General features: G+C 36.0%; 1 protein-coding gene across 1 annotated transcript in view; it reads right to left on the bottom strand.

Annotated features, from left to right (window-relative positions):
- The window catches only part of PCDH15 (protocadherin related 15), a gene marked incomplete at its 3' end in the record, with an annotated part of 622267 nt that overhangs the window by 350145 nt on the left and 255605 nt on the right, over positions 1-16517 (bottom strand). Inside the window, exons 7-8 of the mRNA XM_084903437.1 lie at positions 9984-10103; positions 2634-2744 (exon numbers count right to left, since the gene is read on the bottom strand). Coding sequence (XP_084759563.1) covers positions 2634-2744; positions 9984-10103 — 231 coding nt within the window. The remainder of the gene's footprint in view (positions 1-2633; positions 2745-9983; positions 10104-16517) is intronic.

Here is a 16517-nt window from a genome sequence, read left to right as displayed (position 1 = left end):
TTGTGAATTATATTAGAGATATTGAGTCAGAAAGGGAAATTATATATTTTGTTCATATATCCCTTTACATAGAAATTATTTTTTTTAAATTCAGTGTTATGGGAGCAGTATTGAGATCTTATAGATCTTACTTTTTCCTGTGTCAATAGTTTTTACTCTTGTTTCTTCCACTTGACATCAATACAACCCACAATGAATTGAAAACAAAACAAAACAACCCTTAAGAATTTTCAATGAAAGTCTAAAAGTTTGACTTTAAAATTTTGATTTCTATCTACAGAAACACACACACACAAACACACGCACACACACATTATATATAATGTATATATATGGGTCCTTAAAGACACAAGATAACTTTGAAGGCTCACTACCTTTTCAGAATATCCCTGCCACTTGTTATGGGGCTTTTTTTTTTTTTTTTTTTTAATATTTAAAGCTATCTGTGGTCAGCCTTGTTAGTTTTTATTCTTAAAATGCGTTCTTCTTAGTGCCAACATTATTTTTCCAGGTTATCAATGTGCCCAGCCCCGGAAGATGAACCATAGTTGTTGTCATCCAGAGTTAAATATCTCTACCCCATTAACCACAGATAGACTTTCTCAACTTTCCTTTCTGCTGTGCCTGCTCATGTGATAATGGTCTATGAGGGGAAGTTGAGAGGATACTATCCCAGTGTCCTCTGAAATAAAAGGAGGCATAATCAACCTTTAAACAAAAATCTTTAGCACTCTTTCCACTTGCTTACACTCAGTTTTGCTAATAGGTATAATATTCATAAGCACCCAGCAGGCAAGGCATTGGACACATAACTAAATTTCAGGGGAAGGGGAAAACTTTAGGATAGAAGGAACTAAAATCTTTATATACTTGATCAGTCACACAGAGGCATGAGACACAGCTTTTATTAAAATAATAGTAATATTATTAATAAATGTTAAATTATATAAGCAACTATTTTTCAGGCTTTCTGTTACTACTGTCCACATACCATGGTTATGGTCATTGTAGCTAATATTTAGTGAACAGCTATACAATAAACTACAGGTCTGGTGCATAAAATACATGCATGGGAGGGTTTTCCTCATCCCAACCTTCACCCTTTCCAACCTGTCACCCCTCAAGAGATGTCCAACTACCTGTTTAGGCCTGATCCTAAATGGGAAATCTAACATCATTCTCATAATCCAGGACTGCTGGCTCCCAATCACTTGCCGTCCTGCCTACCTGCCTGCCTACCCATAACCACTTCTGTCTGCCAGTCTGATGACATCCTAACCACACCCCTGCCAGCTTAATCAATGCCTAACTGCTCCCCTGTAAGTCCAGTTGCCCCAAACTGCCCTTCCCTTCAGGTCTGGTCCTTTCCAACTGCACTACCCTGCAGGCTTGGTCCCCTCACCCAGCTGCCCTCCTTTGCAGGCCTGGTTACCCCCAACTGTCCTCCCTGGTAGGCCTGGTCACACACAACTGCCCTCCCTGCAGCCCTGATTACCCACAACTGCCCTCTCTTGAAGGCCTGGTCTCTCCCAACTAATCCTCGCCTTCTAGCCTGATCACGTACAACTGCCCTCCCCTGCAGGCCATCTTGTGGCTGTCATCTTGTGTCCACATGGAGGTAGTCTTATTTGACCACATGGGGGTGGCTATCTTGTGTATTGGAGTGATGATCAATTTGCATATTACCTCTTTATTATATAGGATGATAGCCATGAGGAAAAAGATGACCAATATGAAAAAAAAGAAAAGTAGTTTTCTACTTTTAGTGTACTTAGGAGTCCCCTGGGAAATTAATAAAAATGCATTTCTAGCCCTAACTGGTTTAGCTCAGTGGATAGAACATTGGCCTGCAGACTGAAAGGTCCCAGGTTCAATTCCTGTCAAGGGCATGTGTCTTGATTGCGGGCACATCCCCAGTAAGGAGGTGTGTAGGAGGCAGCTGATTAATGTTTCTCTCTCATTGATGTTTCTATGTTTCTATCCCTCTCCCTTCCTCTCTGTAAAGAATAAATAAAATATATATTAAAAATATGCATTCCTAGCCTCTGAAATTTTCATTTAGAGAAACTGAGGTTGGTTCAAGAAATCTGCATTTTTAACATGCTCTCGTGGTGATTTGGCTTAAATTGTTTGGCGGATCCTGCTTTGAGAAATACTTCAGTATGAGCTAAACACCGATCACTGAAGAGCAGTGGGTGCAAGTGGTTCAGAGAGTGAAGTTTACAGTGAGTGGAAACAATCTTCATCCCCTAGTCCAGGGGTCCTCAAACTTTTTAAAGTGGGGGCCAGATCACGGTCCCTCAGAGAGCTGGAGGGCCGGACTATATGAACTACTAATTCCTACTGTAACACCTCGGCTGTGCTCACTGCCCAAAAAACCTGGTGGGCCAGATCAGACTCCTCTGCGGGCCGCATGTGGCCCACGGGCCGTAGTTTGAAGACCCCTGCCCTAGTCCATCCCATTTGCCAGGTAGAAGAATATTTATACAAATCACACTGAGGCCAACGCTACTTCATTTTCCAAAGGAGGAAGTGCAAACTATACTGAGTACTGTCAGAGAACTTAGACATCTTGAACAACTTATTTACTTCATAAGTTCATAGGAGAATAGGAACAGGAATTGAATACTCACATTAGCTTGAATGATGACATAGTAGCGTGTTTTATCTTCATAGTTGAGCCTTTTCCTTAACAGAACGTTTCCAGTCAACATGAGGGGAATTTCAAAGGTGTCATTGGATGTCTGAAAATAAGTGAAGACAAAGATTCAAAATAATTTGAATATACAGTGAATTAGGGATTTTGATGGTGTAATTTAGTACCCTTAAAAGTTACAGAGAGCATGCTTATTACTTGAAAATAGAATGTGAGTGTACACTTCGGATTTGCTATTCTTATTTCTCAAAATTTTCATTTTGATCAATAGGTTTTATCAAAGTCCTTTGATAATGTTAACCAGGAATCTTGTTCTTTATGATAGTTTAAAAAATATTTTTAGGTTATTTCTAAATCAAAGTCAATACTATATGAAAAATTTCCCTGTTATTATTTTACGCTTTCAGCACTTGTTTTATCACCAAAGGGCTCAAATATTCCAGTTATTCTACATAATATCACTTTCAACATTGGTGTCCATTCTGTATTCTAAGCTTTTTCAAGTATTAAATCCAGCTATTAAATTGAAACACTATTTTTGTGAAAAATCATCTATGTTATGGTTTACTTTTTATTTTTTTATTTTTTATTTTTTATTTTATTTTATTTTTGTTATATATTTTATTGATTTTGTACAGAGAGGAAGGGAGAGAGATAGAGAGTTAGAAACATCGATGAGAGAGAGTCATTGATCAGCTGCCTCTTGCACACCCCCTACTGGGGATATGCCCGCAACCAAGGTACATGCCCTTGACCGGAATCGAACCTGGGACCCTTCAGTCCCCAAGCCGACGCTCTATCCATTGAGCCAAACCGGTCTCGGCTATGGTTTACTTTTTATTCATACCTGGGAACTCTGCTCATTATTTAAATCTCCTACCCTGTCAGGGATTGAGTTTTTTCCTGGTAACATGCATATCATAAGGGCAATTTCCAGTATTCTTTCCCTCAGTGTAAGACAATGTATTCACACCTCAAAAGAATATAACTTATAAGATCAGTCTCTTATCCATAAAAAAATTCCTTACATCACTCTGTGTTTTAATGCCATTTAGAAGATGGATAAAATGGTCTCTCTATCACAATATCAATGGAGTATTGCATAGAACTAGAATAGTCTAAATATGAATAGCCACAGCAATCTTGAGAAAGAAGTAAAAAGTTGGAAGAACCATGTTACCTGATATCAAACTCTACTACAAGGCAATAATAATCAAAACAGCATGGTACTGGCATAAAATCAGACACATAGATCAATGGAACAGAATAGAGAGTCGAGAAATAAACTCATACTTTTATGGTCAATTAACATTGAACAAAGAAGAACATACAATGGGGTAAAGAGAGTCTATTCAGTAAATAGTATTGGGAAAATTGGACAGATAAATGTATAAAAAATGAAATTAGACCACCTTCTTAACACCATAAACAAGAATAAACTCAAAATGGTTACACACTTAAATGCCAGATTGGAAACCATAAAAATTCTTGAAGAAAACATGTGCAGTAAAAACTTGGACATATCTAGTAGCAATATTTTTCCTGACATGTCTTCTCAGGCAAGGAAAACAAACAAAAATTAAACAAATGGGACTATATAAAACTAAAAAAAAATTGACAAGCAAAGGAAAACATCAACAAATAAAAAGACAACTCACTGAATGGAAGAACATACTCACCAATAATACATCTGATAATGGGTTAATATCCAAAATCAATAAAGTTCTTATAAGACTCAACACCAAAATAAAAATAATAATAATAATGATAAACAAAAAAGAAACAAACCAACAAAAAACAATTAAAAATGGGCAAAGGACCTGAATAGACACTTCTCCAAAGAGAACATATAAATGATCCTTAGATATATTAAAAGATGCTCAATGTCACTAATTATTAAAGAAATGCAAAGTAAAACCACAGTGAGATATCACCTCAACCTATCAGAATGGTCATCATCAATAAATGAACAAACAAGTGTTGGAGAGGATGTGGAGAAAAGAACCAACCCCTTGTGCTCTGTCTGTGGGAATGTAGATTGGTGAATACAATGTGGAAACAGTATTCAAAATAGAACTGTCTTAAGACCCAGTGATTCCACTTCTGGAAATCTATCTGAAGAAACCCAAATCATTGATTCAAAAGAATATATGTACCCCTATGCTCATTATAGCAATGATTTGGTAGCAGTCAAAGTGCTCCTCAGTACATGCTTGGATAAAAGGACAGGTTTGGCTCAGTGAATAGGGCATCAGGTTTGATTCCGGTCAGGTTTGGCTCAGTGAATAGAGCATCAGGTTTGATTCCGGTCAAAAGCATGTACCTTGGTTGTGGGTACATACCCAGTAGGGAGTGTGCAGGAGGCAGCTGATCAATATTTCTCTCTCATTGATGTTTCTAACTCTTTATACTTCTCCCCTCCTTTCTGTAAAAAAAAAAGGCAATAAAATAAATATTTTTTTTTAAAAAAAGACTGTGGTACATTTATTTAATAGACTACTACTTGGCCATAAAAAGGAAATCTTATCCTTTGCACTAGCATGGATGAACTTAAAGAGTATTCTGTTGAGTGAAATAAGCAGGTCAGAGAAAGACAAATCATTTCACTTATATGTGGAATCAAATGAACCAAATAAAACAACAAGCAAAATAGAAACAGGTTCATAGATACGGAGAAAAGACTGATAGCTGTTAGATGAGAGAGATTTTGAGGTGATGAATGGAAAAGGTGAAGAGAATAAGGGAAAAAATAAACAAACTCATAGACACAGACAATAGTAAGGTAATCATCAGAGGAAAAGGCGGTGAGGGGAGGAAGAAGACATTAAAAGGGGAGATAAATGATAATGGAAGGACACTTGAGTTTGGATGGTGAATACACAATACAATATATAGATGATACAAAATTTAATAGCTGCAACTATAACATTTTATTAACAACCAGAGACCCAATGCACAAAATGTGCAGCCAAGGTGGCTTGCCTTGCAGCCAAGGTGGCTTGCCTTGGCTCTCAAAGCCCAGCTTCATCCGGAAGATCGTTCAGAAGGACTTCTGGAAGGTCATTCAGCTGTCCAGTCTAAATAGCATATTGTGCTTTTATTGTTATAGATTCTCATCCAATAAATTCAATTAAAAACATTTCCAAATCTTTAGTTTGATCTTGAAACCAAACTTGCATGGAGAAGACTACACTCAGATAAACTAAGAAAAAATTATATGCTGAACTGAGATTTGAGCTGCATCCAGGAAAGTTTTCAACTTGAGTCCAATCAAAGTGTCTGATAAAATAAACAAACAAACAAAACAAAAAATTTTGAATGAATATAATAAAACCAAGAGTCTCTCCACAATGTAACATTTACAATGTCCAGGATAGAGTCCAAACCAAATTGATATACGATGAACCAGGAAATGTGATCTCTTTTCAAGAGGAGAAAGTATCAAGGAAGACCAATGTTCAAAGAAGCAGATAAGGTCTTTTAAATCAGCTATTTATAACTATGTCTATATTAAGAGATGTAAAAATAATATCATCATTGCAGGTGAAAACCTGAAAAAGCACAACAAAGAAAAACAAACTATAAAAATGTGGAAAAATCAATAACTGAATATTATACTATCTGAAATAAAACACACAAACACACACACACACACACACACACATTGAATATGTTTAACAACAGAATGGAGATGACAGAGAAGACAGTAACCTTAACTATATCAATAGAAAATTGAAAGTTGCAGATAAGTGATTAAAATCTACTGAAAATATTTGAGCAGAGCCTGTACCAATGGAGAAATATTTAAAGGACTAACATTCATGTAATTGCCATCTCAGAAGAAGAAGTGTCAGGGAAATAGGCTTGAAAATATAAACAAATAATGACTGATATTTTATTTAACTGGTGAAATAAAAATGCAGAGCTTTAACAGCATGGATGGATCTGGAGAGCATTATGCTAAGCGAAATAAGCCAGTCCGAGAAAGATAAATATCACATGATCTCACACATTTGTTGAATATAATGAACAAAATAAACTAATGAACAAAATCAGATCCAGAGACAAAGAAGCATCAATCAGACCATTAAACCTCAGAGGGAAGATAGGGAACAGCGGGGGTATGAGAGAGAGTTCAACCATAGGAGTTGTATGCCCTAATCAATGGACACAGACATCAGAGGGTGAGGGCATGAGTCAAGGGGGTAGAGGGACAATGTGGGGATAATCACACATATGTAATACCTTAATCAATAAAGAAAAATAAAAAAGAATCTCAGTAACCTATTTCAAAATAGGTAATTATAAAAAACAAACAAAACAATACATGCACAAACAAAACAACAATCTGGCATGCCATAGTTAAGTTGCCAAATACTCAAGATTAAAAAAGAATCTTGAAACCATACTGGGAAACATGATTCAAATTTCTATTGACTTCTCTTATCAGAAACTCTGTTTAAAGTAATGGGAAGAATTGATTTAAACAATTTGTATTACTGTAAGGCATAAGTGACTTCTGCAAATTTCTACAAGGATAAAGCAATTCTGTAAATGAATAAAATTCCTTAGAGTATAAGCAGCAATACATATATTTTCTGAGTAGTGGGAATTCATTCCTCATGAGAACACAGAATAGCAACTCTAGTTGATTGTTGTCTTATTGGAAATCAGGACCAGCATTGATATATTTCTATTTCTTAAGAGAGAAGAGAAACCAAGTTTTGAATGTGAAATTTCATGATTGGCTCAAAAGTTATTTAAAATGATTTCTGGCCAAACAAAATGTTGAAATCCAGGTCACTAATTTGTAATTTCCGTTAATGATTAATGTAGTATCATATTAAAACAACAACAACAAATAAAACTCTAAGATTTTTAGGTAGAATAGAGCAATCTACACTTTTTACGGTTCATCCTACAGTGTAAGATTAATCTAAAAGAAATCACAATTATGGCTGCAAAAGCCAGAGGTAGCCACATTTAGGTTAAATATTTTTGTAGTTCATACAATTTTTTAAAATTAAGAAGTTAGTAGATGAATATTATGCCATTGTTAATGTAGGAGAATTACTAAAAATAGAAGAGTGGCAGAATATTAATACCATCAGGTATTTCTCTCTCATAGATCTTCCAAGAGAAAAAACTGGTACTGAGGTTTACACCAAGTTTCTATGATGTAAAGGTGGGTTCTCTCTGTAAGGACATGACTGGGTTAATGTTTTCTCCTCCAATAGATCCTAAGTTGAATGCTGACATGATGTCTTATTCTGCCTCATTGAATTAGAACCATGCCCAGAGAATGTCTTTATTTATTCCACTGTACTACTAGCTTGCTGAAGGACATTTTTCTTTCTTTTTTTAATTGTAATTTTGAAACTGCATGTGGCTGATTGGCTTGTCCAATCTGTAGGCAGTAAAATGTATATATTGTATTTTATGCCAAGCCTACATATCCCTGAGAAGGGAAAGCATTCAAAAGGAATTACTGCACAGCCAACAAGGAATTCCAGCCTCACAAAACTTCAAAAAGATAGCTTCTCACACTATAGCTAAACCTTGGGTATTTTTTTTCCCCTAAAGCAATGTAATAAATGTTGCCCTAAAATACATGGTTTGGCCATTCTATACTTGGCTGGGATGTTTCATTTATACAACTTTAGGAGTAAAGATTAGGAAATGGCCTTCATAAACTGTGAGCTAGGAACATGGCACACACATATAATTAATTCTTTTAAAAACCTAAACAGTAAAGAAAATGGTTTAGAAATAAAATGTGCAGTCAGCTGCCTGTTTGTAACTTTTAAGGAAAATCTGTTTCTCTTGCCCTTTTCTCCTCTATTTCTTTGATCTTTTCCACTCCATTTCTTGTGTAACCTTTCATCCTTATTGTCCTTCTCTGTCACTTTCTCATTACTTCCCCATCTCTTGGTTTCACGTGGAGACAAACTTTATAGGAGAAAAACAAACCACTCCACGCCCTCCCCGTCTTCCCTTGACCCTGCTATGCCCATAGGCTTTTTTTTTCTTCTTCTTCATTTTTTTCATTTTTCATTCTCCAATGTTTGGGAAAATTTTAACACAACTATTTTATTAGAACACAAAACATGCTATTCTCAAATCAGAGTCCTGACTCTATAGCTTAGAAGTGGCTGCATGATACCAGGTAAATCACTTCACCTAGGAGCCTGTGCTCTCTCCTTTGCAAGAGAGATACTATTATTCACTGATTGATTTCTGAGACTAAAAGGAGAAAATTCATTCACAATTCACTTAATTCTCACAATAAACTTGTGATGGAGATCTTCGGTTTTGTGAATTTTTAGTCTGAACAAGCACAGTCATTTCTGTTGATTGTTTAAAGCTTACCTTAGAAATACATGATATAAAAATAAAGATATAATATTATCTTCACCACTTTTTATATTCCTAATATTAATGGAAAGAAGCATTCCTTTAGAAATCTCATTTAAGAAATGAGTTTAAAACTATGCTTTGGGCCGACACCGGTTTGGCTCAGTGGATAGAGCGTCAGCCTGCAGACTGAAAGGTCCGGGTTCGATTCCGGTCAAGGGCATGTACATTGGTTGTGGGCACATCCCCAGTAGGGGGTGTGCAGGAGGCAGCTGGTCTATGATTCTCTCTCAACGATGTTTCTAACTATCTATCCCTCTCTCTTCCTCTCTGTGAAAAATCAATAAAACATAAAAAAATTAAAACAAATCAAAACTATGCTTTGGGAAACAAACAAACAAACAGAAAAGTATGCTTTGGGAAGCCCATGATGTTCTGAGAAGTTGTCTTGGGAAAAGAGGAAGACAAGATGGCAGGCACAACACCAGCTTTAGCCTCAGCAAAACAATTTCACTTTCATCTGTGTTAAATATATCATTGGAAGAAATAAATTCGCAGCCTAAAACACCCATAGCCAGAGGCTCTGTCCTCATCTCCACCTCAGGTTTCCTGGGTAGGGAAGTGGCAGCAGTGGCATTCCAAGTTCCATAAAGCCTATGAATCACGGTGGTTATACCACATCCAGTGATTTCTTTAGAATGCTTAGGAGTCCACAAACATCATGGAGATTTAGTAAAAATGCCTTATTAAACCTAAACACACTTTAATGATTCCCTACAAATACCACCAAATAATGAGCTTTCCAAAGCATAGCCCACATTCAAAAGAATGCAATTTTGAGGTAGCACTTAATTATATTATTGCTACTAATGTAGTTCTAGGAGCTAACAGAGTAAATAATAAATATCACAAGAAGTAAGCATTGATTTTATTTCTCAGTGTCAAGTCACACTGCAAGCAGGTATGTACATACTGGATCATCGGGATTATACTGAATCGAATATTCTATCTGTCCATTTGGGCCATCATCGATGTCTGTAGCTCCATTGTCTCCTTCAAATCCTGTAAATATCGTGGTGCCAACTGGGGTGAGCTGAAAATAAAAGAAGAGGAAATCTGTCGGTTCTCACTTCATCAGTAGCACACCAGAACTGTTCCAGCACAAAAAAAACCCACAGTCCTTTATTACACAAAGAGGAGTCGACAGCTGCCCACAATCACAGACCCAAAGGGACTCAAAGGAAACCTTACATAAGAGCGTTTAAAGTCCACAATTACCAACATCATGGTCCTCGCATTGGGATAGAGAAACAGAAGACCCACATTCAGTCTGAAGCACATTTGGACCAATTTATGGCCATTAGCGTCTTAGCCCCCGTGGAGAAAATGCATCTGTGTTTCCTCCTTAAAAACACCTTAATGCATCAAGCTATCTACAAGCTAGAATTTAAATTGTATGTGCAAGTGAGTTACTCTATTTTAAAATGAAAGAAAAAAAATTTCAGAGAGCTCAATGAAATTCAGGTCAGTAATTACATGCAAGTGGCAAGTTTCAGCAAGAATGTCAAAGACAACAGATGCTCCTACTAGCAAAGGAGAAAGAAAGGAGGGCGTTGATTTGTGCTCACAAGATTGTTCGAGTAGGAAGCTGTTATGTGACAGGAGTTGGTCATATATTTTCATTTGGATTAAAACAACAACCACAAAACTTAATGAGGCATATACAACCAGGATTTGGTGTCTGGCTTTATTTCTTACCAGAGGCCTGATGCACGAAATTCGAGCGAGCGGCTTGGCCCTCACAGCCCAGGCTTCATCCAGAAGGATGTACAGTCTAATTAGCATGTTATGTTTTTATTATTATAGATTCATCTCCACCAAAGAATCACTGTTCTTTTGTCTTACCTGTAGGTCTTTGCACAAGTTGTCCCTACATCCAGAGTCTCCATTCTTCAAGCTTTACCTGAGTATCCCTATTCATTTGTTATATTCCAACTTATTTGTGGATCACCTTCAACAGCCTGATGGGAATGATACCAACTGGGGAGCACGTACCCTCTCTAAGGTGTTATTTGCTCCTCAGCCCCAGCAAATTCTTGGCATAATGGAATAAGGTGTCATTATTGCTAAGTCTTCTAATAGTTTAATTTTATAAATAACCTCTTCATTCTAAGGTTGGCATCAGATTTTAGATAAATAAATTATGCATTTAATGGAACAAACAAAACATATCCACTGGCACAGTAACTCCTACAATTTGTAACCTCCAACTTAGAAAAATAAAATACAATTATGATTTAAAAAAATATACCAAAAGTACAAAGTACAGCAGTGGTAGATTTTAGCATCCCATTTCATTCAGTGGGTATAGTCAATCCTCCAGGCAGGCAGCTTTAAAAAAGCAAACTTTTGACTTTCTGCAGGTCAAAGAGACCTGAGAATGAAGTGAGAGATACAACAGAAATAACGCATGTAGCCTTAACTTGATAGTTACCATCTGACCCAGCAATCCCTCTCCTTGGAAAAACAAAACAAAACAAAACAAAACAAAACAAACAAAAACCTAGAAATCATGTAGTATTCACAAAGATATATGCATCCTATGTTCATTACAGCATTATTCACGGTGGCCAAGACATAGAGACAACCAAAGTGTCCTGCAACAGAGGACTGGATAAAGAAGACTTGGTTCATATACACAATCAACCATAAGAAAAGATGAAATACTGCCATTTGCGACAACATGGATGGACCTTTAGAATATTATGATTAGTGAAATAAGCCAATCAGAAAAAGATAAGAACCATAGGATTTCACTCATATATGGATATAAAACTGAAGCTCATGGACACAAGCAGCAACGTGGTGGTAGCCAGAGGGAAAGGGGTGGGGAACATGGGGATTAGATGAGGCCTAATGTATGGTGGCCAATGTTTTGACTTTAGGTGAGGGCATACAGTTCAATATACAGATCTTGTATCGTAGAAATCTATAAATGAAGCCTATTTGATCCAATTAACCAAAGTCAACCCAATAAATTGGAAAAAAAAATAGCACATGTAGCACTAAAAGACCATTGGAGTACGGGTTTAGTGGAAATGTTAGTTAACTAAAAAGGCTTCCAAGTAAAATTTATATATTTTTAGTGTAACCCCTCACCCGAAGGACACTGTTCTCTCTCATAAAACTTCTATCATTCTTATATAGTTATGATTTGATTTTTAAATTATGCAATTTTTAAATTGAATGATAGCAATATGTTTCCAGATATCTAATGAAATAAACTTAAAAGTATTTCTTCAAACATCTTTGTTGGAAAAGAAAATCACTGTGTCATGGGTTGAATTAAAACATCAGAACTAAAATGGATCTACACATTATAAACACAATCTACAACTCAGATAGTTAGTCTGTTCAGATATGTGCTAGGGTGTGGAATATTTGAAACTAGTATAATAGAAATAGCTAAGGAAAAAAAAAGATAAAATATTTTGTGCTAATATGGAAAGACTGGCAAGACAAAAAGGGCTCCAATGAAATAATCTATACTAGATGCACACAAACAGTTGAGAGTTAGAATACACAAAATGGTTTTTAAAAAATATTAGATTTCAGAATCCTACATGATTAATATTCTTCATTACAACCAATAGAAATATATACATATGTACAACCATTAGAAATATATACATATCTATAAGCACATACATAGTAGATGAATATAAATACACACATATTACCCTTACTTATTCTCATTAGAGGAGCCATTGCACACTGGTGCTTTGTGAAATTTTAAATAGTATGTGGAAGTTTAAATCATCACATGACAGTTAGGTAGTTTATTATAATGTATTGCCCTATACTTTATTATTCACAGTTCTCAGGGCACATCTACCATGCAAATAGCATGGTCTATGTCCTTTAACATACCAACAAGCCTCAGAAAAATAAATTTGGTTTTCTGAAGGGCATTTTATGCATGGGATGATTATTAGATTGGGTAGCTGCCAGAGGGTATAACTTATTTAGTTCATGTGCTCTTTCACAAATGATTTCATACAGCTATTGGGAAATACAAAAATGTATAAATAAATGCAAAATATGTCACTGTTAAAGAAAACAAATGCAAGAAAATTCAATATTTCAAAGAGATGCATGAGGGAAATTAGAATGTGAATGTAAAGGTGAGCTGTTCTCAGTTAACTGTCTAGATATCTTATGACCCATAGATACTCAAGGCAACATGAAAATTATGAACTATGCTCCCCAAAGCAAACATTTGTCCTTACTAATCTTAATGGGCAATACTTTCCCACAGAAGCATTGCATTCATGTTTTTATATAAATACTGTTGATTTTCATTACTCTAGGTAGTTATTTTCTAAAAAGTTACCACAGACACTGAATAAACAAAGATAAAGGAATACAAGGTTATTTCATTGCTAGGAGAATACAGAGTTAAGTTCTTAAAACCTCTGGTTATAACATTTTTATCAACTGATCAATACATAACCTTATTTTATGTATTTTTTGTTTAAAGACACCTTATTTAAAATATTTGGTCTATTCTATTGCAGATACTTTCTATTGTGTTTTTCATCTTGTTCATTGACTTATGCCGCTCCAAAACTTCTGTTTGTTTCATTTTGATGATTTATATATATTAAATTGTTTATTTTATTTATGTTTAATTTCCTGATTTTATTGAATTGTCTTTCTATGCTTTCTTGTAGTATTAGATTCCTTGAAACAGTTACTCTGACATTTTTATCAGGTAAATAACCAATATCCATATTTTTTAGTTTGATTATTGTAGATTGTTATCTTTTGATGATGACTTTTCTTTGGTTCTTCAGTTTCTTGAAATTTTGTGTTGTTGCTTTTGCATTTTAAAGTATCAGACATCTCAATGTTTTCCTAATTATTACTGAGTTGGAGATATTTTCTGTTGGTCCTGCTTACATCTGGAATTTTCTGCATCCTTGTTAATATATCTGCTTCAGATTTTTTGTTACTTCTGTGTCTGAATTCATAGTTAAGCTTGTGTATCTTCTCTGGTTCTTATATAACTCACCAGGTCGGCTGCTGGAAACTTGATTTTCCTGTAGGTGACGCTGCCATCAAGTTTGTGGTTTTGCCCTTGCTCATAGCCCTTAGCCTGATTTTCTTTTCTTTTTTTTTCTTTTTATTTATTTATTTATTTTTTTTTTTTTACATATTTTCTTGATTTTTTTTATTGCCCCCCTCCCTCCCTCCCACACATCCCCTCCCTCCCCATAGTTTTATGTCCATTGGTTGTACTTATATGCATTTATACAAGTCCTTCTGTTGATCTATTATCTCCCCCTGATATCCCTACCTTCCCCACTGTAATTTGACAGTCTGCCTGTTGCTTTACTTTCTCTATATCTGTCTCTTGGTTCATCAGTTTATAAAGATCTTTATCATCCACCGATGTGTGAGGTCATGTGGTGTTTCTCTTTCGTTGATTGGCTTATTTCACTCAGCATGATGCTCTCCAATTCCATCCAGGTTGCTGCAAATGATGAGAATTCCTTCTTCTTTATGGCAGCATAGTATTCCATTGTGTAGATGTACCATAGTTTTTGGATCCAATCATCTGCTGACGGGCACCTAGGCTGTTTCCAAATTCTGGCTATTGTAGATTGTGCTGCTATGAACATAGGGGTGCATATATCCTTTCTGATTGGTGTTTCTAGTTTCTTGGGATATATTCCTAGAAGTGGGATTACTGGGTCAAATGGGAGTTCCATTTTCAGTTTTTTGAGGAAACTCCACACTGTTCTCCACAGTGGTTGCACCAGTCTGCATTCCCACCAGCAGTGCACGAGGGTTCCTTTTTCTCCGCAACCTCGCCAACACTTGTCGTTTGTTGATTTGTTGATGTTGGCCATTCTGACAGGTGTGAGATGGTACCGCATTGTTGTTTTGATTTGCACCTCTCGGATAATTAGTGACTTTGAGCATGTTTTCATGTGCCTTTTGGCCTTCCTTCTGTCTTCTTTTGAAAATATTCTGTTTAGGTCCATTGCCCATTTTTTAATTGGATCATTCATCTTCCTTTTATTTAGTTGTATAAGCTGTCTGTAAATGTTGGAGATTAAACCTTTATCAGTGGTAATATTTGCAAATATGATCTCCCACACCGTGGGCTTTCTTGTTGTTTTATTGATGGTTTCTTTTGCTGTAAAAAAGCTTTTTATTTTGAAGTAGTCCCATTTGTTTATTTTCTCTTTAGCTTCCATTGCCCTAGGGGCAGTATCAGTGAAGAAGTTATTTTGGCATACGTCTGAGATTTTGCTACCTGTGGATGCTTCTAGTATTTTTATGGTTTCCCGTCTGATGTTTAAGTCCTGTATCCATTTTGAGTTTATCCTTGTGAATGGTGTAAGTTGGTGATCTAGTTTCATAATTTTGCATGTGTCTGTCCAATTTTCCCAACACCATTTATTGAAGAGACTGTCTTGACTCCATTGTATATTCGTGCCTCCTTTGTCAAATATTAATTGAGCATAGTGATTTGGGTTGATATCTGGGTTCTCAATTCTATTCCATTGATCTATTTGTCTGTTCTTGTGCCAGTACCAGGCTGTTTTGAGAACAGTGGCTTTGTAATATAGTTTGAAGTCTGGTATTGAGATCCCTCCTACTTTACTCTTCTTTCTCAGTATTGCTGTGCCTTAGCCTGATTTTCTGAGCATAGTCTCTGTTTACCAAAGAGCTCTCTCACCATTACATAGGGTTGTGCACACAAGGAGTTGGCCTCAAAGTGGGGGGTGGCATGGGTTTAGCACTTGGAGTGTGAGGGTGTCCACAGATCAGAGTGTTGGAGTGTATGTCTAAGAATGGAAGGATTGAGGTTTCAATTTCCAGGAAGGGTAAATACCTCAGTTGCAGGTTTGATCAGCAAGGGTGCCTTCAGGAGCCAACCAGTCAATGTGTCTCTCTCACATTGATGTACTTCTCTCTTTCTCTCTCTTTCCTTCTCCCTCTCTTCTACAATCTTTCTAAAGATCAATGAAAAAAGTATCCTTGGGTGGGAATTTGAAAAGAAAAGATTTAATAATTAAGTACTTAAATTCTTTAGGACAGCTGAAACAGGTTTAAATTAGAAAAAATATTTTTATGTTTCTTTCCATTGCTTTATTCTTCTCTTTTTTCCCCCCCTTACTGTTTGTATCTTGCTTTCTAGAAAGAATGTGTTAATCCCTTAGGGGAGAAGAACTGGGACAAGTAAAAGGAACTAGTGCCTAGACTTCTTTCTTTCCTCAGAAGCTTTTGATTTTAGAGTACATGCTAATACTGTCTATTCAAAGACATTCTGTGAATGGGAATGGCTCTGAAGGTCCAGTGATTTTTATTCCATGAATACTTGGAGATATTGATCAAGTTTTTAATATCATGGAGTATATTCCTAAAAAAATAATATTTAACTTGCATAAGAAGTCATCTAAATTATATATGGGATCTATCATACAAACATATA

This window comes from Pipistrellus hanaki (genome assembly GCF_964339955.1).
Source record: "Pipistrellus hanaki genome assembly, chromosome: 14".
In the NCBI taxonomy this organism is placed as follows: domain Eukaryota; kingdom Metazoa; phylum Chordata; class Mammalia; order Chiroptera; family Vespertilionidae; genus Pipistrellus; species Pipistrellus hanaki.
This window is presented reverse-complemented; position numbering and strand designations above follow the sequence as displayed.